The 26,769-nt window shown below is 34.2% G+C and overlaps 1 protein-coding gene across 1 annotated transcript; it reads right to left on the reverse strand.

The window, feature by feature from the left end:
• Window positions 1-20,505: 20,505 nt before the first annotated feature.
• Window positions 20,506-21,437, reverse strand: LOC107790157 (transcription repressor OFP15-like). The gene has a single exon (XM_016612061.2). It carries the CDS (start codon window positions 21,225-21,227, stop codon window positions 20,556-20,558), a length of 672 nt encoding a protein of 223 aa, XP_016467547.1. The 5' UTR covers window positions 21,228-21,437; the 3' UTR covers window positions 20,506-20,555.
• Between the last annotated feature and the right edge of the window lie 5,332 nt (window positions 21,438-26,769).

Below are 26,769 nucleotides of genomic sequence, written 5' to 3' on the forward strand. Positions count from 1 at the left end.
CAAATTTCGATATCGAATCGCCCTTTAAATCCTCATTTTACATTTTGAAAGATTTTTTCAAAAATTCCTATTTTTCCTCAACTCAAAGCACTAATTTAATGATAAAAATAAAGATGAAATCATGAAGTATAATCAATTCTGAGTGAAGAACACTTACCCCAATGATTTGCTTGAAAAACCCACGAAATATCGCTCAAACCCGAGGTCTACAACTCAAGATATTGTAAAAATGGTCAAACCCTCGATTTGGAAAATATATTATGCTGCCCAGGTATTTGCACATTGCGATTGCGGCAATGCAATTGCGTTCGCGAATGAGGAAATGAATACTGCCCAGAAATTGTGCTACGCGATCGTGAACAGATACATGCGATCGCGAAGAAGGGAACACTGATGCCCCAAGAAATGTACTACGCGATCGCGTAAGTAGAAATGTGATCGCGTATAAGACATCACACTGCCCCTACCAGAGGCTCTATACGAACGCGGAAGAAGGAATGTGAACGTGAAGAAGTAGAAGCCACACGTACGCAATCGCGGACTGATCCATGTGAACGTGAAGAGGAAAAAGACCAACCCACCAAACAGCTTTCGCGATCGCGATTACACCTGCGCGATCGCAGAGAAGAACACCAAACACTAGAAATGCAGCATTCCAAAACATAAGAAAATGACCCGTAGCCCAGAGGCTGATCTAGGATTTCAAGAGGATGGGTGCACTATTATGAAGTGGTGGATCTAGAATTTATATTTGACTGGTTTAATTTTAGTCTCTTACCATGACCCACTACACTTTTTAAATTATAGTTTTAAAATTATATTCTTTTTTAAATTTTAGTAATTTTCAATAATTTTAGTATTCTTTGAAATTATATATATATATATATATATATATATATATATATATATATATATATATATATATATATATGTATGTATGTATGTATGTATGTATGTATGTATATGTATATGGGATATGGTGCTGAAAATTATAGTTTTAAAATTATATTCTTTTTTAAATTTTAGTAATTTTCAATAATTTTAGTATTCTTTGAAATTATATATATATATATATATATATATATATATATATATATATATATATATGTATGTATGTATGTATGTATGTATGTATGTATATGTATATGGGATATGGGAAAGGTTATGGCGTTATATACACATCACCACCTAATCAGCTGGTATACGTTGATGATTTGCCCACAATAGTCTTTGAGCATGGGTTCACGCACATATATTTAAGTAATTTTGAAGAAATATAACATTGTTATACATGGTTTAAGGAGAGAGTATGAGTTTACGTGAACCCATAATGCTAAACTTGGATACGCCTCTGTTGTAGCCCATCTGAAACACGCCCGGGGCCCCCCGTTCAAACATACTAACAAGTTCCATAACATAACACGGACCCGCTCAAGGTCTCAAATCACCTTAACAACGTCGAAACTACGAATCGCACCACGAATCGAATATATGCATTTCCAAATCTTCTAACTTCCAAAACTCGCGCCGAAACATATCGAATCAACTTGGAATGACGTCAAATTTTGCATGCAAATTCCAAATGACATAACGGAGCTAATAAAACTCTCGGAATCGCATTTCGAGCCCGATATCACCAAGGTCAACTCTTGGTCAAACCTCTCAACCTTCCAAAACTTCAATTTTCCAATTTTCGCTGAAATGCTTTAAATTACCCTACGGACCTCTAAATCCAAATCCAAATGCGGACGTACGCCTAAGTCTGAAATTACCATGCAAAGCTATTGGAATCGTCAAAATGCCATTTCGGAGTCGTCTACCCATAAGTCAAAACTCCGGTCAGCTCTTACCGCTTAAGCTTCTAAAACAGGGACCCTTCTTCCAAATTGACCCCGAATCATCCGAAAAACCGAACTCGACCACACACGCAAGTCATAACACATAATACGAAGTTGCTCGAGACCTTAAGCCACCGAACGGGACGCTAATTCTCAAAACGATCGGTCGGATCGTTACACATTGATGAGTTGTCATGCGAGACAACTTATATAAGTAATGTTAACACTCGTTATAGTGTCGACTAGAGATTCACAACCTAACGAATAAAAGAGAAAAGAGAAAGGATAAAAGAAAAGGAAAAATGAAATTTTCCAGTAGAGACTAAAAGTTAAAAATTGATATCTGGATTCTAATAATTTCATAACCACAGTAAATCAACGGTTTTTCCTCGAATAACAAATACCAGGGGAAAAAACATTTCTTTTGAAAAATTACATCTGGAAACGAGACCAAAAAAAATAAAACATACTGCATATATAGCTTATGCAGTAATGCTTCTAACTTCTAAGTGCTTGAATTCAACGTTGGATTATTATAAATTAATGTAATCTTGTTGATTTATGTGAAGTTTGATATTAAATATTAGTTGAGCACAAAATTTAAAAGGTTCGCCGCTCAGACAATAATCTGGGCTCTGAGATTAAGGCCTTGATCATATAATTAACACTTTATTAACCACAAATGAAGTTTTCATCTAGTTGACTTGCTGAACAAGAAGTGGCAAGTTGGGCAGTTCATGGCATCATATATCAGAACAAAGCATGAAAATATTAGTATTAATAATTAGGACCACCAAGTCATGCTGTTTAATCTTTTGGCAGTGACATTCTCTTATCGAAAAGAATAATTTCATTTCTTGTCTTTATCTTCATGCGTATTAGATAGTGAAGGATCAAAACCATTTATCGAGCGAGGGGCAGCCCGATGCACGAAGTATACACGAAGTATTTCGCATTCACGTAAGATTCGGGGAATGACTGTTGGATTAGTTAGTGTTTGATGGGAGTATTTGAGAAGAGGATGTTTTGTCCCTCATAGGAAAAATAAAAAAAGGAAGAAGTTTTAAAAGTACTTCTTTGTCTTATATAATTTGAATATTTTCAAGGATGTTTGGGAGGAAAACTAGAATTTGACTAGTTAATTAAAAGTGTTTTTAAAAGTAATTTCACAAAAATATTTTTAACAGTTTCTTATTTTTTAAATTCAAAATAGGTGACTATTGGTTTTAAAAGGCGCATTTTTGTGACTAGATAAGTCTGTCAATTCCAATAGACTCCTAAAGGTATTATGAATACCCATATCATCTCCAAAACGAGTGACAACTCCAGATTTCTAGCTCGTTCTCTTCTACTTATTTCTACAACTCACAAATATTTTGTTCTTATGGAAAATTTGAGTTAATTGCTAATATTCGAATTTCAGTGGATTTGTAAAATTCTGAAGGAATTCCGTTGCCATCCCTGCAGCAACAGAGTTGGAAGCTTAAATTCCTTAAGGACAGTGATTATACTACCAAAGCTAGACTATTTCATCCCATTATTTTCTAACAAGGACAACTAGGTAGTCTACTCTGATACAAGTATTAATGGCTGATTTCACAGTTCGAACCCGTGATCTATAGATCATACGGAGACAACTTTCACTACTAGAAATTCGCTAAAAACCGACCAAAAAAACGGACCAAAGTTGGTCGGTTATGGCCAATTACCGACCAAAACGCGACCATTACGGTGTGGACGGTGTTTTGATGGTCGGAATGGCTTACCGACCAAAGTTAGTCGGAAATTACCGACCAACTTTGGTCGGTAGCTTAAAACGACCATCTGACAAGTTTAATTACATACCTACCAACTTTGGTCAGAAACATATTTTATTAATTTAATTTTACCGACCAAAGTTGGTCGATTTAATTAAATTATATTTTTTTTATTAATTATTAAAATTAAAAAAAACCGACCAACTTTGGTCGATAATTGAAAATATATATATTTTTAAAATAATTAAAATTAAACATTACCGACCAACTATGGTCGGTAATCTCAACAGTGCAGGTAAAATACCGACCAAAGTTGGTCGGTAATGTTGAATTCTGGGAATTCAATGTTCATTAACCGACCAACTTTGGTCGGTATTTTGGAATAATTTATTTTTTTTATTAAAAACCGACCAACTTTGGTCGGTTTTTCTGGGTTTAATTTTGGCATAAAATGCCTGTTTTGGCAGCTACACCACCTGCCAGCATACCAATACACCTAATAATAACAACAACACAACAACAACAACAACAACAACAACAACAACAACAACAACAACAATAACAACAACAACAACAACAACAACAACAACAACAACAACAACAACAACAACAACAACAACAACAACAACAACAACAACAACAACAACAACAACAACAACAACAACAACACAAACATTCAATAAATACTTTAAAACTAACAAATTAAAGTTCAATTGAACATAAAAATTCAAAATCAAGTTAAAACTAATTACAACTAGTTCAAAACTGATTCTATTTGTCTAGTTCAAAGTATATAAAAGTCAAGGGGTATTTTTTACAACATCATCATCACCGTCTGATAAACTTTCATTTACAAGACGATATAGAGAACGATCTTGTGGAGGACGGGAAGCACAATCACGGGGAGGACGGGAGGAACGATCACGAGTAGGACGGGAGGAACGATCACGTGGAGGTCGACCCTCTGGAGATGACTCACGAGATCGGGGCAACGGAAAAGCTCCACTAGATAGGAGAGTTCTGATCTGAGCTTGCATACCAAGGAATTGAGCATCTCTAAGCCTTTCTCTTTCCTTGGCCGCTTCTAGCTCTGATGTGAGCTTTGTCACTGTCTCCCGCATAGCGGAGAGGCTCTCCCTATTAAGTTGCTCGCCTTGCGAGGAAGTCCCTATTCCTCGCATTCCACACTTATAGCGATGGAAGTTTTTAGTAGGAAGCCCGTATACCTTCCCCCATTTTGGACCGCCAACAGACTCCAACCATATTCTTTCAGCATCCTCGTCCGAAGGTTGGGTTGGCTCACCCGATTCACCAGCTGGATGACTACGGATGAATTCCTCCACGTTACTTTGGTAGCGACCCTATATTATTTTAAATTAAATCAGTATTTCAAAATTTTTATAAAAGTAAATTATATTAATTAAAGAAAATTGAAAGCTTACATATGTAGTCGAGGCCCGATCCTCGACCCACCTATCTTAATCCCCCTCTTTCTTCTTCTTCACAATATGTGTCTCCTTGAATAGCTCATCATGACTCATTGGACGCCCATACTTTTTTTCCTGAAAATAAATTAATTTAGTTAATAAACAAAATAGATATACTTAGAAAAGTAAAATAATTTAAGCAATTACGTACCAATCATCTTTTTATTGTCCATAGGCTAATCGCACCTCCAGTGTACAAGGAGCCTCCCTTCTCGGATGCACGAGCTTTCTTTCCTTTTTCGCTCCTCTCTAAGAACTCTGCGGTAAGCCATTGCCTTTTTAAATAATTCCACAAATTCTCGAGTAACCAGCCAGGCCTCTTGTTCTTCTTTCTAGCATCCGAGAAAGCATCCGCCAATCTCTTGCGAGCTTTATGATGAAAATTTGTAGCCACTTCCGCGCTATAGCGGTCTTCCCATACACACTTGCTCTGTATTTCAAAAGTTAAATATTAGATGGAAACATCATAAATATAAATTATTAAACTGTTTAAAAGAATATTTATACCTTAAATTGATTGAAAATTTGCTCCTTCAGTGAGAATGGGCATTCAGTCCAAGTCGCATAAGGGCCATCATAAAGCTTTCTGATGGTATTGGTGATTATCCTCGTAGTCTTATTACCCGGCCTGAACCTGCAATTTAACAATAAAAATAGATTAATATCTTAGTAAAAATGTTACAAATCAATAGACGCAAAAATAATGAATAACACTTACCCATCACCCTCAGGGACTATGATGATCCTGCCATATCGATCATAATGCACTACCTCGTCATCACCATCCGAAGCATGTGTATCAGAGGCATGTGAAGACGGTGTAGGCGGGTCAGAGCTACTGCCTCGCAGGCGAAGGCCTGCAATAGATGGAGTCGATGATGAAGATGGTTGTGATCCCTGTGACTGTGACATAGCTGGATGCGACCCAAGTAGATGTGATACCGATGGCTGTGACCCGAGTGGCTGTGACATGGATGGATGCGATCCATGTAGCTGTGATATGTAGGGATGTGATCCATGTGGATGTGATGCAGATGGATGTGAGGCAGCTGGACTGTATGTCGGACGTATAGTCCTTTGGCCCTGTGATGGAAGACTTGGTGTCTGAATGAAGGTGTACGGCTCGTGATGCTGTGGCATCTCAGTAAAGCCGTGTGGTGGAGGATAAGACATAGGCATCTCTGAAAAGGGTGGACAAGAGGGAGTATTATTTTCTACCCTCCTCTTTCCCTTCCTACCCTTTTCTCGACCCCGAGAACTAGTAAGGTCATTGTTACCTTGACCCTTGCCTGCCATCTGCATAATATAATACACATTTAGATTGAAACATATAAGAAACTAGCTATAAAACGAGAGTGCTTTAAAAAACCAACTTTTTAATCCTCATCGACGTATTGTTTCTCGTCCGAGAATTCTTCGTCCTCACTTGTTTGAGCTTCATCAGTTGATTCTTCGTCCTCATTTTCTATAATTGTTACTTCATTTATATCAACTTCTTCCAATATGCATTCAGGATGTTCCAAATCATTTTCTAACTGATCGTCCACTATTTGGTGAACATTGGAGATATCGTTTTGATATGCAACATCTAACACATTCTCGACTTCCACCCTACCTACAGGCTTAGTTTTTATTACAACCCACCAATCGGACTTATTTCACCGCAATGGATAAGGAGCATAATACACTTACCTAATATTATGTGCAATTATGAAAGGATCATAGCGATCATACTCCCTCGTATGATTAACCTCAATTATGTTGTATTGGTTGTGTACTCTTGTACCTCTTGTTGGATTTGGATCAAACCACTTGCATCTAAAGAGTATCAATTTCTTATATGGCCAACCTGTATATTCTAGTTGTAATATTTCTTTGACCACACCATAATAATCAATATCTTCAACTTGGTTGCCATCACCACCTTGAACCCACACCTCGCTGTTGTTGCTATTTTTATTTTTAGAGCAATCCTTTGTATGAAACTTATAACCATTCACTACGTACTTAGACATTGTTGTGACCTGAAGCCCAGGTCCCCAAGATATATCTTTCAAAAATTGATTTACACCATTATTTGGATTATTTACCTACATAGAGTTAAAAAAAATCATAAGTTAGCACAACTTATGAATCAATTTTTATACATTCACTACATATATATATATATATATATATACATACGTATATATATATATATATACACACACACACACTTACAAACTGTTTGAACCACGTATCAAATCTCGTATATACAGCATCATGGCCAAATTGACCCACGAAGTGACTGTGACATATCAAATATTTTTAGTAGTTGCATCAATATGCAGTCATAGTAAATTTTACATTTTGATAACTAATAAATCAATACTTACTTGAGAAATGGTACAACTTCGGGACAATTTAGCAACACATGAAGTGTAGCTGACTTGTACTCCATATCACTCAAACTTCTCTTTTTAATATCCTTAGAATATCGGCCTGGTTGATTGAATATGGACATTGGTGGATATAATGGATCATTCACACATTCGACCGTGTGCCTATTGGGCCTATTCCTAGAATATGGAACGTTACTCTCAAAATAATAAGAACAAAAATATGCAGTTTCCTTTGCAAGATAGACTTCGCATATAGATCCTTCAATCTTATTCCTCTGCTTAACAAATTGTTTGCATTTGCCAATTGTCCTACATAATCTCATATTAGCCAAGAACATTCAAATAAAATAGAATATTATATCAAACTTATAATATTACCTCTCAAAGGGATACATCCATCTGCATTGAACAGGCACTCCAAGTCGTGCCTCGTGTACAAGGTGTATTGGAAGGTGTTCTATTACATCAAAGAAACCATATGGGAATATGTTTTTCATCTTACTAGAAATTACACGGATGTTCTGGTCCATCCGAAGTAGGTTTTCTTCCCTTAATGTAGTAGAACACAAGTCTTTGAAAAACAAACTAATCTCTGTGATGGGTTTCCAGATTCTTTCAGGCAAACCATAAAATGCAATAGGCACTAAGGTCTCCATGAAAACATGGCAGTCATGACTTTTCAAATGGTTCAACTTCCCTACCTCCTTATCTATTGTTTTTCCAAGATTCGACGCATAACCCTCAGGCATCTTCAATTTCGTAACCCAATCACAAATTTGTCGTCTTTCCTCTAAAGTGAATGTGTAACTTGCTTTGGCATTGAACACCTTACCATTGTTTGTTGTCTGCAAGTATAATTCAGGCCACCTGCAATATTCTTGTAAGTCCATTCTAGCCTTCGGGTTATCTTTTGTCTTACCTTTAACATCCATCATTGTGTTGAACAAATTATCAAAATAATTCTTCTCAATATGCATGACATCAAGGTTGTGTCGGAGAAGATTATCCTTCCAATAAGGCAACTCCCAAAATATACTCTGTTTCGTCCAATTATGATTAACACCATATCTGGGGAATCTATAAAGTGGAGCCTCAGTAACTTTACTGAAGTTCTGGACCCTCTCCCAAATTTTCTCACCTGAAAGTATCGGAGGTGGAGAATCATATTCCATTTTATTCTTTTTGAATGCATTTTTCATCCTTCTAAACTCATGATCATTAGGCAAGAATTGACGGTGACAATCAAACCATGATTGCTTTCGGCCATGTTTCAAAGTGAACGCTTTACTATTTTCCATGCAGTAAGGACAAGCTAGCTTCCCAGCAGTCATCCACCCAGACAACATTCCATACGCAGAAAAATCATTAATAGTCCACATTAAATTAGCACGCAAATTGAAATTCTGCTTGGTTGATATGTCATATGTTTCAACACCATCATACCACAATTGTTTTAGCTCATCAATCAAAGGTTGCAAATATACATCAATCAAACTTTTCGGATTATGTGGACCGGGGATAATACAATTTAAGAATATATATGGACTAGTCATACACAACTCAAGTGGTAGATTATAAGGTATAAGAAAGACAGGCCAACATAAATATGGTGTCGCAGATATAGAAAAAGGCGTGAAGTCATCCGTACACAGACCTAACCGAATGTTCCTTGGTTCACTAACAAAATCTGGATATGTCCTATCAAAGTGCTTCCAAGCTTCTCCATCTGAAGGATGACACATAACACCAGGTGGTCTTCTATTTTCAAAGTGCCATCTCATATGAGGAGCAGAACTCATCGACGCATATAACCTCTTTAACCTAGGTATAAGAGGTAAATAATGCATCGCCTTGACAGCGACCATATTCCCGCTGGAAAGCCTCTTGAAACGAGGCTTTTTGCAAAATTTACAACTGTCTAAAGTTGCATCATCTTTATAATATAACATGCAACCATCTTCACAACAATCAATTCTCATTGACGAAAGTCCTAACTTAGAAACCAATCATTTGCCTTATAGAAATCACCAGGTAAGTTAATATTAGGGTCAACTAGTTCACTCATAAGGTCAATGAAAGAGTCCATGGCTGCTTGAGAAATATTCCAATTAGATTTGATACTTAGTAATCTAACTGCAACAGACAGCTCAGAGTGCGGACTTCCTTCACGTAGTGGACGACTAGCTTCCTCTAATTGTTCATAAAAACGTTTTGCGTCATCATTAGGAGTTTGTTCAACATTTTCATTGGGCTCATCCCCGAAGTGCATCACAAAAGCATCCGCAACCATATCCTGAATTCTAGAATCAAGATTTGTATTCTCCACCGACCTACTACTTTCACCAACAACCATGTTATGAAATATCCCACGGCTACCATCGATCTCTCCATGATTAGTCCACACAAAGTAATTCTCTATAAACCCCTTCCTATAAAGATGAAGCTTAACTTCCTCCGATTTTTTAAACTTCATACAATCGCACCTGACACAAGGGCACCTAATTACTCCTTCACTTTGGTATGGTGGAAGTGACATTGCATGTCTAATAAAGTCATCAACCCCTTCTACAAAATCCTCCCGCAATCCCCGCCGATTAGGATAATTCCTATTGTACATCCAAGTATGGTGTTCCATCTATATAAATAAAACAAGAACAAATTAATTTATTCTACAATTATAAATTAATTATATCTTTTTTAGTTAATTCAAGATAATAATTGGCTCCTAATTACACCAATTTATATCCTAAAAGTTCAATTCATATCCAAAAGGTCTGATTCATATCTTAAAAGTTCAATTCATATCCTAAAAGTTAAATTCACAAGAACAAATCCTAAAAACTAAAATTTCGATTCATATCCTACGAGTTTAAACATAAACTAACTAAACTAAAGAAATTCAACCCATACCCTAAAAGTTCGATTCACAAGAACAAATTAATTTATTCTACAATTATAAATTAATTATATCTTTTTTAGTTAATTCAAGATAATAATTGGCTCCTAATTATACCAATTTATATCCTAAAAGTTCAATTCATATCCAAAAGGTCCAATTCATATCTTAAAAGTTCAATTCATATCCTAAAAGTTAAATTCACAAGAACAAATCCTAAAAACTAAAATTTCAATTCATATCCTACGAGTTTAAACATAAACTAACTAAACTAAAGAAATTCAACCCATACCCTAAAAGTTCGATTCACAAGAATAAATTAATTTATTCTATAATTATAAATTAATTATATCTTTTTTAGTTAATTCAAGATAATAATTGGCTCCTAGTTATACCAATTTATATCCTAAAAGTTTAATTCATATCCAAAAGGTCCAATTCATATCTTAAAAGTTCAATTCATATCCTAAAAGTTCAATTCACAAGAACAAATCCTAAAAACTAAAATTTCAATTCATATCCTACGAGTTTAAACATAAACTAACTAAACTAAAGAAATTCAACCCATACCCTAAAAGTTCGATTCACAAGAACAAATTAATTTATTCTATAATTATAAATTAATTATATCTTTTTTAGTTAATTCAAGATAATTATTTTTTTCTAATTACACCAATTTATATCCTAAAAGTTCAATTCATATCCAAAAGGTCCAATTCATATCTTAAAAGTTCAATTCATATCCTAAAAGTTCAATTCACAAGAACAAATCCTAAAAACTAAAATTTCAATTCATATCCTACGAGTTTAAACATAAACTAACTAAACTAAAGAAATTCAATCCATACCCTAAAAGTTCGATTCACAAGAACAAATCGTAAACCCTAGATTCTAACTAAACTATTCATGACAATACAAAGTTAATAATTCAATTCTAACTAAACTATTCAAGACAATACAAACTCAAAATTGAAACACTCATCAATTAAAACTAATTCATAACTAATTGACTAATTAACAAAACTAATTAGTTAATAAAACTAATTAACAAAACTAATTAAAATAAGACCTTAACCATAATCCTCAATAAAATGTAATGTTGAAATAATTGAAACACTAATCAATTGAAACTAATTCATAACTAATTAACAAAACCTAGAAATAATAAATAAATGGGTTGTAATTCAAACCTAGAATTTTTAGGAGATGGAGAAAGAGAGGGGCGGCAGTGGCAGTGGCAGCGGCGACGGCTGGGCGGTGGCGACGCGGGGTGGGGAATGGGATTTATGTGAGGGAAATAGAGAAGGAGAGGGGAAGGTTTTGAGTGAGGGAAATAGAGAAGAGAGGGGAAAATAAGAGAGAAATGGGGGTTTCCCCCGTTTTTCAATTCTCTGATTTCAGAATTACCGACCAAAGTTGGTCGGTAATTTTGGTCGGTACATTAAGTGTTGACCGTTTGACCAAAAATCGACCAACTTTGGTCGGTTTTTTTTTAAAAAAAAAATTAAATTCTTTTTTTTGTGTGTTTTTTTCTTAAAATATTATAAACTATAAAAAAATATTATAAACTACAAGCATTTATTTTATTTAACTATGTAATTATTATAAATAATTATAAACTATAAGCATAATCTTTATAAATAATTATATTAACTATTTAATTTTAATAAATTATAATAGCATCTATCTAAGTAAATTTTCTAAGTTATAATTAAGTATGTGAGTAATTTCTCACACACACACATACACTATATTGTAATTGATGCTAATAACTTCTTTTTTCATTCGTTCATCACTAATAATGCATGACATAGATTAATCGATATATAGGTCGAGACGTTTTGATGAATCATCGATTAATATTCATCGATACATCTAAATAAGTTATAAGTCGATGAATCAATTTACAAATAGATATATTTGATGATAAAGTATATATACTAATTAGTATCTTCCCAAGTCTATCCCTAAAAGAACCCGACCCTGTGGTCCTAGCGCTTCGTGTTCTTATATATATATATATATATATACACAAACACACTTCACTGTAATATATATATATTTATATATATATACACACACACAAACACACTTCACTGTAATACTTTAACTATATATATAGCTTGTTATAGTATATGTTAGTGTGTATATATATAGCTTGTTAAAGTTTGACCATGTTTGACCTATTAATTTAACTCGTTTACTTAATACTAATAGCTTCTTTCGTTTATTTAATTTGTGATCCATATATATATATATATATATATTTACTTAATACTAATATATATATATATATATATGTCAAAGATGTTTAGTATTAATTCTTTTATTTTTCATTCATTCATCACTAATAATGCATGGCATAGCTAGATTAATCGATATAGGTCGAGACGTTTTGTTTTTACTATTAGTCGATATAGGTCAAACGTTTTGTTTTTAATATTCATCGATGCATCTAAGTAAGTTATAAGTCGATGAATCAATTTACAAATAGCATGTTATATATAATATATATGTTAGTGTATTCATTATTTGTATTACAAAAGTGTTAACGAATTATATTTATATTATTTAGATAGTAAATATAAAAGTAATTCGAAAGTTTGACCAATGTTGACGTAATAACCGACCAAAGTCATCAACTTTGGTCGGTTATTTTGCAGAAAATAACAATTACCGACCAAAGTTGGTCGGTAAATGCTTCCCCTACATTAACCGACCAACGTTGGTCGGTAATTTTAAATATAAATTCTTAAATATTATAAAACATTTTAAATAATAAAATAATTATTAAAATTTTAAAAATTGGATCCAGATTACCGACCAACGTTGGTCGGTAATCCAAAATTTTCTTGTCTGACCAGGTGGGTCAATTCGTTGACCAATTTACCGACCAACGTTGGTCGGTATTTAGTTTAAAAAAATATAAAAAAAAATTTCCCAGTTTCCGTCCAACCGGGACAGTTTTTGGTCGCTTTTTTTGACCGACCAACGTTGGTCGGAAATATTTGGTCGGTTTTTAGCAGATTTTTAGTAGTGTTTACCATTGTTCCAAAACTCCCCTTCCATTTAGCGAGTGAGGATTGAAGTGATATGGGACCATATCAATACAAGAAATGAAATAATACATTCGTATAACTCTAAATTTTTCCTCTTTTTGTTCACGTCTAAAAAGGATAAACGAAATTTGTCTAACAGCAACTGGTTGGTTTGAAAAGAATTACGGGCTTAAGTTATCTGAAATTACTGATTAGGATTAAAGGAATAACAAAGACGGAGTAAAACAAAAGAGAAGAAATCGGTAATCTTACGTGATTATTCCTTCTTTATGAATTTGTTTTTCTCCTATAAATATTTATGTTTTTTACATTTTTATTTTCAGTTTAGTAATATCTCTTCTAGATCTGAGCTTTTGAAAAGTTTTTTTTCAAAGAAAGCGTGAAGATATTATGAGTAGTTCAATCGATAAGCTTATTCTTTCACCATTTAGGTGAAGGCTTCGGATCCCCATATATGTGATTCCTAATTTTTCATCTGCAAAAATATTTACTTTACCTTATATGTACACCACGTCAAATAATTAATCTTACTAAGAGTTACATTAAAGTGAAACACAATTCATTTAACTATGATTAAGCGACAAAAGTTTTTATACAAAATACTTACACTTTATATTTATTGGGTTGACGTAGACGCGCATAATTTCTTTCCTTGCTTCCCTGTTCCCCGACTCTACAAAATATTTTTTTTTTAAAAGTACAACCTAATGGAGAGGTGAGAACAAGAAAGAATGCCTCTCCCATCCGAAACCAAGCAATCATAAACACTGTACAATATATTGCAGACTTGTGTACCTATTTAAAAAAAAAATTGGAAGTTGTTGCATTCTTATATTTAATTTTTTTGCAGACTTGAAGAAGCATTGGCAGTCAGCGACGAGGTATTGCCATTCTCAACACGAACAGTTTGTTGTTCAGTATTCATTGTCATTTCTGTAAAATAAAATGACGGCGAAGTTTTTATATCTTCAAATCGAATAAAATTGGAGTAGAAAATAGCATTGATTTAATTTCCATGGAGTAGAAAATCACTAGAATTTTAATCTCCAAATAACAAATAATTAAACGAAACAGAATATACGTTAAAATATAAAGACGGAGTGAAAAATTACGAAGGCTTTACTCTCCAAACTAGGAGTAGAAAATCACACAGGTTTTAATCTCCAGAACATTCTATACAACACAAATATAAAATATAAATTTAAGTTCCTTAAGCTTGTTAGTGATCTGTATTTGTAAAGTAGTTCTGGGAATAGAAAATAACGTAATAACAGAAATGTAGAAGAAGCAGATATTTATCCGAACCCACTGAAATCATAGTGTTTCCTTAAGGAATTTAATCCCCTCCTATTACCTGAGATTATGGATTATTTTCTTTTAGGATAGAACGGATTACACACTTGTGTAGCGATACTTCAAACCCCAGTGTTTCAACAAACACAAATGGCGGCAACAATCACACTTACTTTATTTGTTTTGTAAGAAAACAATGTAGAAAAGAAGAAGAGATTTCAGAATTTTTATAAGAAAAATTTGAGAAAATGACCTGGTATTTATAGCCAACATGTTGGGTTCAAAGGAAGAGGTGCAACTCTTTCAGATAACTGTTTGCGTAAAATGGCTATTTACGCAAAATAAAACGAAAAAATAATATCGGAGGGAAACTTTAAATTACCGTTACAAAAACGGCCGATTTGGATTAAATAATATTTAACAAATTAATTTGGTGCAAAAAATTAATCAATCAATCAGATCATTTGACCAAATCCGAAGCCAAGCCGAGTGACCGACGACGACGGCGCGAGGCTTGCCTTCTTCTCAACTCTCTAAGAGCTAGAAGAAGTGTAATCATATATATACTCAACAAATGAGCTTTACTCCTCCAATATGGGATAATGTTCCTTTGTAAAGGAAGAAAAATCAAATTTTTATTTTTCCCTCCATTTCCCATTTACCTCAATTTTAACTAAAAATCCAACAATTCCCCCCCCCCCCCCCCGCCCCTCATGAATGGGGAATGGCTATCCAACGAAAATATGCATAAAAAATTATGTGATTCGCAAGCAAAGATTAATCGCATCTAGATAAGTTGGTTTCCCTTTGAACTTTCCGTAGTGAACTTATGTCAGATATACTCGGTCAATTGGTAGATTTGATATCTTTGAACTGTCAAACTTTGGTGTATGCCTAGATAACCATAAGTCACACAACTAACCTTTAACCGTCTTTTGTTCTCATTGTTGTGTTCATTTCAGCCATGAACACCGCTTGGTTTTATAAGTGCGTAGATTAAAACATTCTCCTTGAAGCGGCTAACAACTCGCACTTACATAGGTGATTCCTAAACGTGTCATCTCGTAGATACACTATTTGATATCCCCTGTATCAAATTTAGAAACCATGAAAAAGCTTTAATGTTTTATCCTTGGTATTGAACATTCTCTCATCACGATAATGGACTAAATTATTTTTATTTGACGATATTGAACCGCTATTAATGACTTTGTTTGATCTCCTTGAACCTAGATCTTGGGACCTCCAGTCTTCTAGATAGAGTTACCGCCACAATGACTTGTCCTCGGCCATAGTCTCATTCCCTTCGATGATGTTTCAACTACCTCTCTAGTTAGGCCTTTCATAAGTGGATCTGACACATTATCGCTTGACTTCACTTAGTCAATCGTGATAATTCCTCTAGAGAGTAATTGCCTAATGGTTTTATGTCTTCATCGTATATGATGATATTTTCCTTTATAAATAACGCTCTCAGCCCTTTTGATTGCCGCCTGACTATCGCAATGTATAAATATTGGTGCCAACGGTATGGGCCAAAATGGAATATCTTCCAAAAAATTTCGGAGCCATTCAACTTCTTCACCGGCTTTATCTAAGGCTATGAACTCAGCCTCCATTGTAGAGCGGGCAATACAAGTTTGTTTGGACGACTTTCAAGATATCGCTCCTCCACCAATTATGAATACATATCCATTTGTGGACTTAGAATCAGTTGAACCGGTAATCCAATTTGCATCGTAGTATCCCTCAATCACCGCAGGATATTTACTGTAATGCAAAGCAAAATCTTGGGTATGTTTTAAATGTCCCAAAACTTGTTTCATTGCCATCCAATGTGATTGACCTGGATTACTCGTGTATCGACTCAATTGGCTTATAGCACAAGCTATATCTAGTCGTGTACAATTCATGATATACATTAAACATCCCAACACACGAGCATAATCCAATTGTGATATGTTTTGGCCTTTGTTCTTTGCTAGTGCAAGATTCACGTCAATTGAAATCTTTGCAACTTTAAAATCTAAGTGCTTGAATTTTTCAAGTACTGTTTTAATGTAATGCGATTGTGACAATACCAGACCTTGAGGAGTCTTATTGATCTTAATACTCAAAATTAAATCGGCAACTCCCAAATCTTTCATATCAAACTTGCTAGTTAGCATACGCTTAGTCGCATTTATGTTGGCAATGTCATAACTCATTATCAGTATATTATCCACATATAAGCAAACAATGACTGTGATTTGGAATATTTTTAATGTTCATCTTAAAATCATTTGACAATATTGTTGGGTCAAATTTCGCATGCCATTATTTGGGTGCTTGTTTTAGTCCGTAAAGCGACTTAACCATTTCCCATTCACCTCATTTTTAACTAAAAAGCCAACAATTTCTTGTTAAATCATAATCTCAATCCTACAAAAAATATGAGATATACAAATGAAATATCCATGTAGTTGACTTGCTGAACAAGAAGTGGCAAGTTGTGCAGTTCATGGCATCATATATCAGAACAAAGTATGAAAATGTTAGTAATAATCAGGACCACCAAGTCATGCTGTTTAATCTTTTGGCAGTCACATTCTCTTCTCGAAAAGAATAATTTCATTTCTTGTTTTTATTTTCATGCCTTTGCTGCTTATTAGATAGTGAAGGATCAAAATCAGTGAGGGCAGCGCAATGCACGAAATATCCCGCATTCACGTAGGGGTTCGGGGAAGGGTCACACCTTAAGGGGCGTGATATAACTGTATACTCTGATGCAAGCAACGATGGCTGACTCCACGAATTAAACTCGTGACCTATAGGTCATACAAAAATAACTTTACCGTTGCTCCCGGGCTCCCTTCCAATTGGCCAATGAGGATTGAAGTAATATGGGACCATATCAATACAAGAAATGAAATAATACCTTCGTATAACTCTATATTTTTCCTCTTTTTGTTCACGTCTAAAAAGGATGCAGGAAATTTGTCTAACAGAAACTGGTTGGTTTGAAAAGAATTATGGGCTTAAGTTGTCTGCAATTACTGATTAGGATTAAAGGAATAACAAAGACAGAGTAAAAAAAGAGAAGAAATCGGTAATCTTACGTGATAATGCCCTCTTTATGAATTTGTTTTTCTCCTTTAAGTATTTATGTTTTTTACATTTTTGTTTTCAGTTTAATAATATCTCTTCTAAATCTGCTTGTGTAAGAGTTTTAGAAGTGTTTTTCTTTAAAGAAATCGTGAAGATATTATGAGTAGTTCAATCGATAAGCTTATTCTTTCACCATTTAGGTGAAGGCTTCGGATTCCCATATATGTGATTCTATCTGCAAAAATATTTACTTTATCTTATATGTACACCACGTCAAATAATTAATCTTACTAAGAGTTACATTAAAGTGAAACACAATTCATTTAACTATGATTAAGAGACAAAAGTTTTTATACAAAATACTTACACTTTATATTTATTTGTTTGACGTAGACGCCCATAATTTCTTTTCTTGCTTCCCTGTTCCCCACTGTAAAAAAATTAATTTTTTTTTAAAGTACAACCTAATGGAGAGGAGAGAACAAGAAAGAATGCCTCTCCCATCCGAAACAACGCAATCATAAACACTGTACAATATATTGCAGACTTGTGTTCCTCTTTTAAATTTTTTTGGAAGTTTTTGCATTCTTATATTTAAATTTTAAATTTTAAATTTTAAATTTTAAATTTTAAATTTTAATAGAAGACAATTAACTTTTTGTTTTTACCTTGAGCAAGTTACATGGCAAGTGGAATCCTCTTCATACTAAAATCAATACAAAATTGCTCTCACTTTAAAAAGACAAATCCAGTTATTAACCATAAATGTCCAAAAGAAGAATGCTTTGATTATTTACTTTTCTCAAATTTTGGGTTTTATGCTTTTGCAGAAAAGGACCACTTAAAAAAATTCAGTCCCTGTAGTATTGTAGCTATCAATTGATAATAACCTTCCAATTTGAAAATTTGGGCTTGTCGTGATTTATCAACTTAATGTAAGTGTACCAATAATATTGTAGTAGTAATAAATATTCCTTCATCTTTAATTGAAGTTCTCGAGTTCGCTCTAGATATGAAACAACCTTTATTAGGAAGATTTTATCTCTCGTTGTGGGATTTTTTGAAGTAAATTCATATTTAGTCGAGCTCTAATACCGATATCGGTGATAAATAATAAAAAATAGAGTATGTGTAAAATGTAATTTCTGCAACATCTGGGCCAATGTGTATATGTTTTTTGTTTTTGTTTGTCATTGACTGGTCCACTGACTTTGCTCTATTAAAGTCCTATTAGGACAAGTGTACAAATTTGGATTGTACTATTACATAAAGTATTAATGATTAAGTACCCCTAAAATATTTATTACCCACCTACTACAGGTATTTAGATTTCTGTTGACCATTAATGGCAGGATACTGTTGAACCAATCTTCATTTGTTGCTAACTTATAACATAGCTCAAAAAATCAGTTTATTTTGAGAAATATTTTTTTTAAAAAGTGCTTTTGAAAAAAGTATTTTTAGAATGAACTAGTTTGTGTTTGGCTAATCACTCTAAAAAGTACTTTGAGCAATAAATTGTGTTTGATCAAGCTTTTCAAAAAGTATTTTTAAGTATCATATTACAAATAAGGACATGAATAGATTTACTTAATAGTTAATATTATAAGTAAATAAATAATCTCAAAAAAAATTTATTATAGGCAACAATTAAATCTTTTCATTTTATTTAAGTAAAATATGAAAATAAAATTAAAAAGTACTTTAATTCTTTTAATATTATTCAAATATATTAAAAATCATTCAACAAATATAAAAGTATTCACCCATAAAGTCACTATATATTAGAAAACTATCCTAAAAATAAGAAGAAATACTTATACATTAATATCCTAAGTATTAAATTTAACGGTTATTTTGGTACATACTATATTTTGTTAAGGGTATTTTTGGTAAGAAGAAAAGTCAAAACTACTTCTACTTTTGAGAGGAAGCTACTTTTTTCTGCTTCTCAGAAATTGCTTCTGTTCCTTCCAAAAGCACTTTTTTCCCCCAAAAAAAGCTTTGTAAAACACCTTAAGTTAAGAAAAGAAAGTGCTTTTGGAAAAAAAAAAAAAAAAGTAATTTTGGCATTGGAGAAGCTTGGCCATACGGCTATTACTCACTCCCACAAAGGAAAATTTATGTTTGGATTTCCTTTAAAGGAATCAGCTTTACCTTCTCTGAAAAGGAATTTTTTTCTAGAAAAATTATTTATTTTGTCTTAATTTGCCTAATATTTATAACGGTACAAATTTGAGAAAGTAGATTTTGTATCTTTTATTAAAAATTACTTACGATTAAAAAGGTGATTTATTGATTAATGACCATAATTCTATTTTGAAGTCAAAGACAAACTTTTAACCTGTTCAGGAAGTAGGCTGTACCCTAGGAGGTAAAAGAAGGCTCTGACCTTGACCAGTAAACGGGAAATGAAAGAAAAAACAAGAACAAACAAATTACGCATTGTAAAAATTAAATAGTAGATAAATAAACCTTCATCAACTTACAAAATTGAGGCGAAAATTAAAATTTGTATTAGTTCAAATATTGATGCAACTGCGTGTCAAGTCAAAGTATGATGAAAAATCTTAAGATCAACGTATTATTAAATGTTAGCTCCTTCCATTTCATGTTAAGATAAGGAACTAATGCACTAATGTTTTTACTAATTACTCCAACAGACATAAAGAGAGAGACAACAAACATAAAAGAAAAAAAACTACATAATATTACATTTATAATAAGGTATTTTTTTCTACATCTTTCTCTTCTTTTTCAAACATCTGAAGATGAAATTACACTATCAACATTTTTCACAATAATCTCATCCTCAGCTTCTAACAAAGACAAACAAGGACTAGTAGAAAAACTAGAAGAACAAAATGACAATGGAGAAGTAAAAGAATGGCTAGTTGAAATTAGAGAAGAAGCCACACAATTTTTACTAATAGAAAGGCTAATCAACAAATCAAAAAATGCATTAATAATATATCTATGATTACTTTTCTCATTAACCTTCAAATAAGCAGTCAAAAGCTCTTCAAGACATTTTTCACAATCTTTAATCTCATGATTTGCTTCTACCATTTCTTCCATTGATTTCTTGAAATCCAAAAAAGGGTCCATTGAATCCATTGTCATCACCACACATGACTCCTTAAATGGAAGAAACTCAAAACCATTACTATTTTTTGCCTCTTCAAGAATAGAACTAGTTTTCCCTGGCTCAAAAAACAGCCTCTTTTTTTCTGTTTTTAGGCCTTCAATCACTGTCTCTATGTTATCAACATCGTTGGAAAACTCTGAATAACCATAATATTCACTGAAAATGTTATGGTTTTCAGCTCGAAAAGAGAGAGTTTTAGGGTTTTTACAAGGTGGCAATGGCCATGGTAATGGAGAAAGAGAAGAGTTTTCTGTAATTTTAAAGAGAGAAGGGAGTTTCATTTTGTCTGTTTTTTTCTTTGGGCTTTTGAATGAAATAAAGAGGAGAAGTCTTGAAGTTTGAATGGTATATAGTAATAGGGTAAAAAATTTATGTGTGGTACCTTTTTCTTTGTTTGTAGGTTTCTTGTTGTTGGATTTTGATGGTTGGTGGTGAATTATGAATGGAAGTTTCTTTAATTTCGTTGTTGTATAGGGCAATTAATGCTAGGCAGAGTTTGTTCGAATATAAGAATTTAAACCCACATGCAGAAGTGTGTGTGTGGGGGGGGGGGGGAATTTATGTATATATATGAGTTTAGCTAGTCACAAGAGTGGGTTGATCTGGTGGTAAGCACCCTCCACTTTCAACCAAGAGACTGTGAGTTCGAGTCACCCCATGAACAAAATGGGGAGGTCTTGAAGGAAGGGAGCCGAGGATCTATCGGAAACAGCCTCTCTACCCCAAGGTAGGGTAGGGATAAGAAATCTTTATACCGTTAAATTATTTAAAAGATATTTAAAGATAAGCTTTCATAAAAAGTAAGGTAGTAATTTTGATAATTAGGCAAGTTCACAATTACAACAGATAAATTTGACAAAATAGTGTTAAGAAGTTGATATTATAAACATGAATTTGTATACCATCATTGTAATTTGGCCTACTATAATAGGTAGTACAATAACAATAACAACAATAATTTAACCCAGTATAATTTTATTAGTGGGGTCTGTAAACAATAATGTATACGAAAATTAGTTTCCGATATACCTTCGGCTCCCTCCCTTCCAGACTGTTTCTTGAAAACTCTTTATCGACCAAACTCTACCAGCATGAAATGAAACGAATGGAGTACTTACGTGTTAGAAGTGAACAGACATAAATTTGTTCAACAACATAAGGTCCCCTAATTAATAAGAAACGTATAAAAAGCTGTACTACATTGTATTCTCAGATTCAGATTTCTAATTATCAGAGAGAAATTTTACAAGAATAAGTCTGCCTATAAAGCAAGAAATTCTTTTTATTTAGAAGCATAATTTAGATTTTGATTCCTTAATAATTACTACTCTACTAATGGACTTTAATTTTCCAAGTTTGTCAAATTTGACCAAGTGCATTATATGAACTTTTCCTTCCCCACATAAAACTGCCAAATAACAGAAGATTTGCTCTATTGGACATCCACGATCTTAACCACCTTTTGCTCCACAGTGAGAAATAAAAACCATCTTTAATAATAAATGATGACGAGTCACACAGTTTAACAATCAAAATTCTAATCACACTTATGAATATGATACTAATAGAGAGGTCAATAAGTCGTATTAATTGAAGGTTACTTTATTTAACTAACATCATAGATCTAATATTAAAATATATGAATAACTTAGAATAAAGTTCGCAATTTCCCTCGTCTATAGAAGTTTGAATTTTTTTTGGACTTTATATTTTTGATACTCATGTTTCTCATTTTTGTAGTTATTCTCATAGTCGGTCCAGATTTTAGTATATACTTACAAATTCTATGCTGTCCTGTGTCCACTCGAAAGACTACTACTCTAACTTCAATCCGTGAGCTCCTCTATTATATTCCTTTAATCCTTCACTTTTTTCTCTATCTATTTGGTTCATAAGAGGAAGAGTGGGGTGAGCACCCTCCATTTCCAACCAAGAGGTTGTGAGTTCGAGTCACCCCAAGAGTAAGTGTTGAAATTGTCAAAAGATCGTGTTGCTTGCGGTACCATTCGATCCTACCTTGCTAGAGAGCAGAAATATCCATACACAAAGGAAACTTCTGCAAGTAAATTATGAAAAGCACTAGAGGATAAATTTTTGAAGAAAAACAGTCAAAATACATTGTACATGAAGAAGAGACTGTTTCGCTTCACCTATGTTCCTGGTACCACAATGAATGAACATATCACCAGTTTCAATAAGTTGGTCACAGATTTGCAAAATATGGATGCAACTTTTGATGATGGTGACTTGGCCTTGATGTTGTTGGGGTCACTTCCAAATGAGTACGAGCACTTTGAAACTACTCTACTCCATGAAAATGACAAAATTTCTCTCAGAGAAGTTTGTTCGGCTTTGTACAGTTATGAACAAAGAAAGGGAGAAAAACAGAAGGGCGGAGAAGGAGAAGCACTAATTGTGAGGGGTCGTCCTCAAAATCAAACGAGGACTAAGAAGGAAAGATCCAAGCCGAGATCTAGACCCAGCAAAGATGAATGTACCTTTTGTCGAGAAAAGGGGCACTGGAAGAAAGACTGTCCGAAGTTGAAGAATAAGGCCAGACATAACAATGGAAAGGCCATTATGGATTCAAATGTAGTTGATTGTGATGATTCAGACTTCTCATTAGTTACAACAGAGTTATTAACATCATCAGACATATGGTTGATGGACTCGGCTTGTAGCTATCATATGTGTCCCAACAAGGACTGGTTCGTAAATTTTCAAGAAGGAGAATATGGAGTCATCCACACAGCGGATAACAACCCTCTTACCTCATATGGTATTGGTTCAATAAGATTAAGAAGCCATGATGGAATGATCAGAACATTAATAGATGTTCGATATGTACTGGGTTTGAAGAAGAATCTCATCTCTGTGGGAGCCCTAGAATCAAAAGGGTTCAAAATCATTACAGAAAATGGAGTGGTGAGAATATGCTTCGGTGCACTAGTGGTAATGAAGGCCAATCGGAAGAACAATAACATGTACCGCTATCGTGGTAGTACAGTTATTGGGACAGCGACAGTGACATCCAGTAATGACAAAGAGGCAGAAGCAACCAGGCTATGGCACATGCGCTTGGGACATGCTGGAGGAAAATCCTTGAAAGCTCTATCTGATCAAGGATTGTTAAAAGGAGTAAAGACTTGCAACTTGGAGTTTTGCGAGCATTGTGTCAAAGGAAAACAGACAAGGGTTAAATTTGGTACAGCGATCCATAATACTAAAGGCATTTTGGATTATGTACACTCTGATGTTTGGGGTTCTTCCAAAACACCTTCATTGGGTGGGAAGCACTATTTTGTAACCTTTGTTGATGATTTTTCCCGAAGAGTGTGGGTGTATACAATGAAGAGGAAAGATGAAGTGTTGGAAATTTTTCTCAAATGAAAGACGATGGTGGAGAATCAAACAGGCAGGAGGATCAAGTGTATTCGCACAGACAATGGAGGTGAATACAAAAATAATCATTTCAATAAGGTCTGTGAAAATAATGGCATCGTCCGACACTTCACTGTCAGACATACACCACAACAGAATGGAGTGACAGAACGTATGAACCGGACTTTACTGGAGAAGGTACGGTGTATGTTGTCCAATGCTGGCTTAGGCAAAGAATTTTGGGCTGAGGCAATTACATATGCATGCCACCTCGTTAATCGTCTACCATCTGCTGCTATTGATGGCAAGACACTATTTGAAAAATGGTATGGAAAACCTGCTATAGATTATGACTCTTTGCACGTGTTTGGCTCAATTGCATACTATCATGTGAAAGAGTCAAAATTGAATCCGAGAGCAAAGAAGGCTATATTTATGGGGATTACTTCTGGAGTCAAAGGATACCGCTTATGGTGTCCAGAGACAAGGAATATTATATTCAGCAGAGATGTTACCTTTGATGAATCTGCCATAACAGATAAGGTGACAGTTGAAGATGTCAAACAAACTGGTGGTGCATCAAAGCAGGTGGAGTTTGAGGGAAAATTTATTTTTCCTACACAAGAAGCAGAGGAGGAAACTCATGAAGATTACCCTCTGGAAGAAGAGCCAGTAGAAAGGGAGATTCCAACTCAGGAACCTCGACAACAACTTGAATCAATAGCAACATGCAGGCCAAAAAGGACAATAACGAAACCTGTTCGTCTCATAGAGACGGTTGCTTGTGCAACCTCAATTGTAGCTGATGGTGTTCCTACCACTTATAAAGACGCAATCCAAAGTTCAGAAGAAGATAAGTGGAGGATTGCCATGAATGAAGAAATGCAGTCCCTTCATCAGAATCATACATGGAAATTGGCCAATCTCCCGAAGGGAAAGAAAGCAATTGGATGCAAATGGGTATTTGCAAAGAAAGAAGAATTTCCTAACCAAGAAGATGTTCGCTACAAAGCAAGATTAGTGGCCAAAGGATATGCTCAAAAGGAGGGAATTGATTACAATGAAGTATTTTCTCCAGTTGTAAAACATTCCTCCATTAGAATTATGTTGGCTTTGGTAGCACAGTTGGATTTGGAACTAGTTCAGATGGATGTAAAAACTGCGTTTTTACATGGAAACTTGGAGGAGGAAATCTACATGACTCAGCTAGAAGGATTCAACGTTGCTGGAAAAGAAAATATGGTATGCAAACTTGAAAAATCGTTGTACGAATTGAAACAATCTTCTAGACAATGGTACAAGTGATTTGACAAGTTTATGTTGCGGCAAGGGTACAAGAGAAGCAAATACGATCATTATGTGTATTTGCGCAAACTTAATGAAGGTTCCTTTATATATCTTCTCCTATATGTTGATGATATATTAATAACTTCCAAGAATTCGAAAGAAATTGATAAGTTGAAGATTCAACTGAAGGAGGAGTTCGAGATGAAGGATCTGGGTGAGGCAAAGAAAATTCTTGGCATGGAGATAATAAGAGATAGACGTTCAAAGAAATTCTGTTTATCTCAGAAAGAATATTTGAAGAGAGTACTACAGATTTTGGCATAGATAAGAAGACTAAGCCAATTAGTACGCCACTTGCTCCCCATTTTAAGCTAAGTACTACTATGTCGCCAAAGGATGAAACTGAACAGGAGTATATGTCAAGGGTACCATACGCAAATGCTGTTGGTAGCTTAATGTATGTAATGGTTTGTACGAGACCTGACATTTCACAAGCCGTTGGAGTTATTAGCAGATATATGCATAATCCAGGAAAGGAGCATTGGCAAGCTGTGAAATAGATTCTACGGTATATTCATAGTACTGTAGATGTTGGGTTAGTTTTTGAGCAGGAAGGCAATCGCTCTGTAGTTGGATATTGTGACTCAGATTTTGCGGGTGATCTGGACAAACGAAGGTCAACTACTGGTTATGTGTTTACTTTTGCAAAGGCACCAGTTAGTTGGAAGTCTACTTTGCAGTCAACAGTTGCTTTGTCTACAACAGAGGCAGAGTACATGGCTATTACAGAGGCTGTGAAGAGGGCAATTTGGCTTCAGGGGTTGCTAAAGGAGCTTGGTATTGAACAAAAAAATATTATAATTTTTTGTGATAGTCAAAGTGCTATTCAATTAGCGAAGAACCAAGTTTATCATGCAAGGACGAAGCACATTGATGTTCGGTATCATTTCGTACGAGAAATCATAGAAGAAGGTGGAGTCACGGTGAAGAAAATTCATACTACGGAGAACCCTGCTGATATGCTGACAAAAGTGGTGACTGCGGTCAAGTTTTAACATTGTTTGGATTTGATCAACATTATTGAACACTAAAGATTGAAGATGAAGACACAATCAAAATTTGTTATTGAGAAAAAATTGAAGATGTGGAATTTTG

Source organism: Nicotiana tabacum, chromosome 24, assembly GCF_000715075.1.
Source record: "Nicotiana tabacum cultivar K326 chromosome 24, ASM71507v2, whole genome shotgun sequence".
NCBI classification, from domain to species: Eukaryota; Viridiplantae; Streptophyta; class Magnoliopsida; order Solanales; family Solanaceae; genus Nicotiana; species Nicotiana tabacum.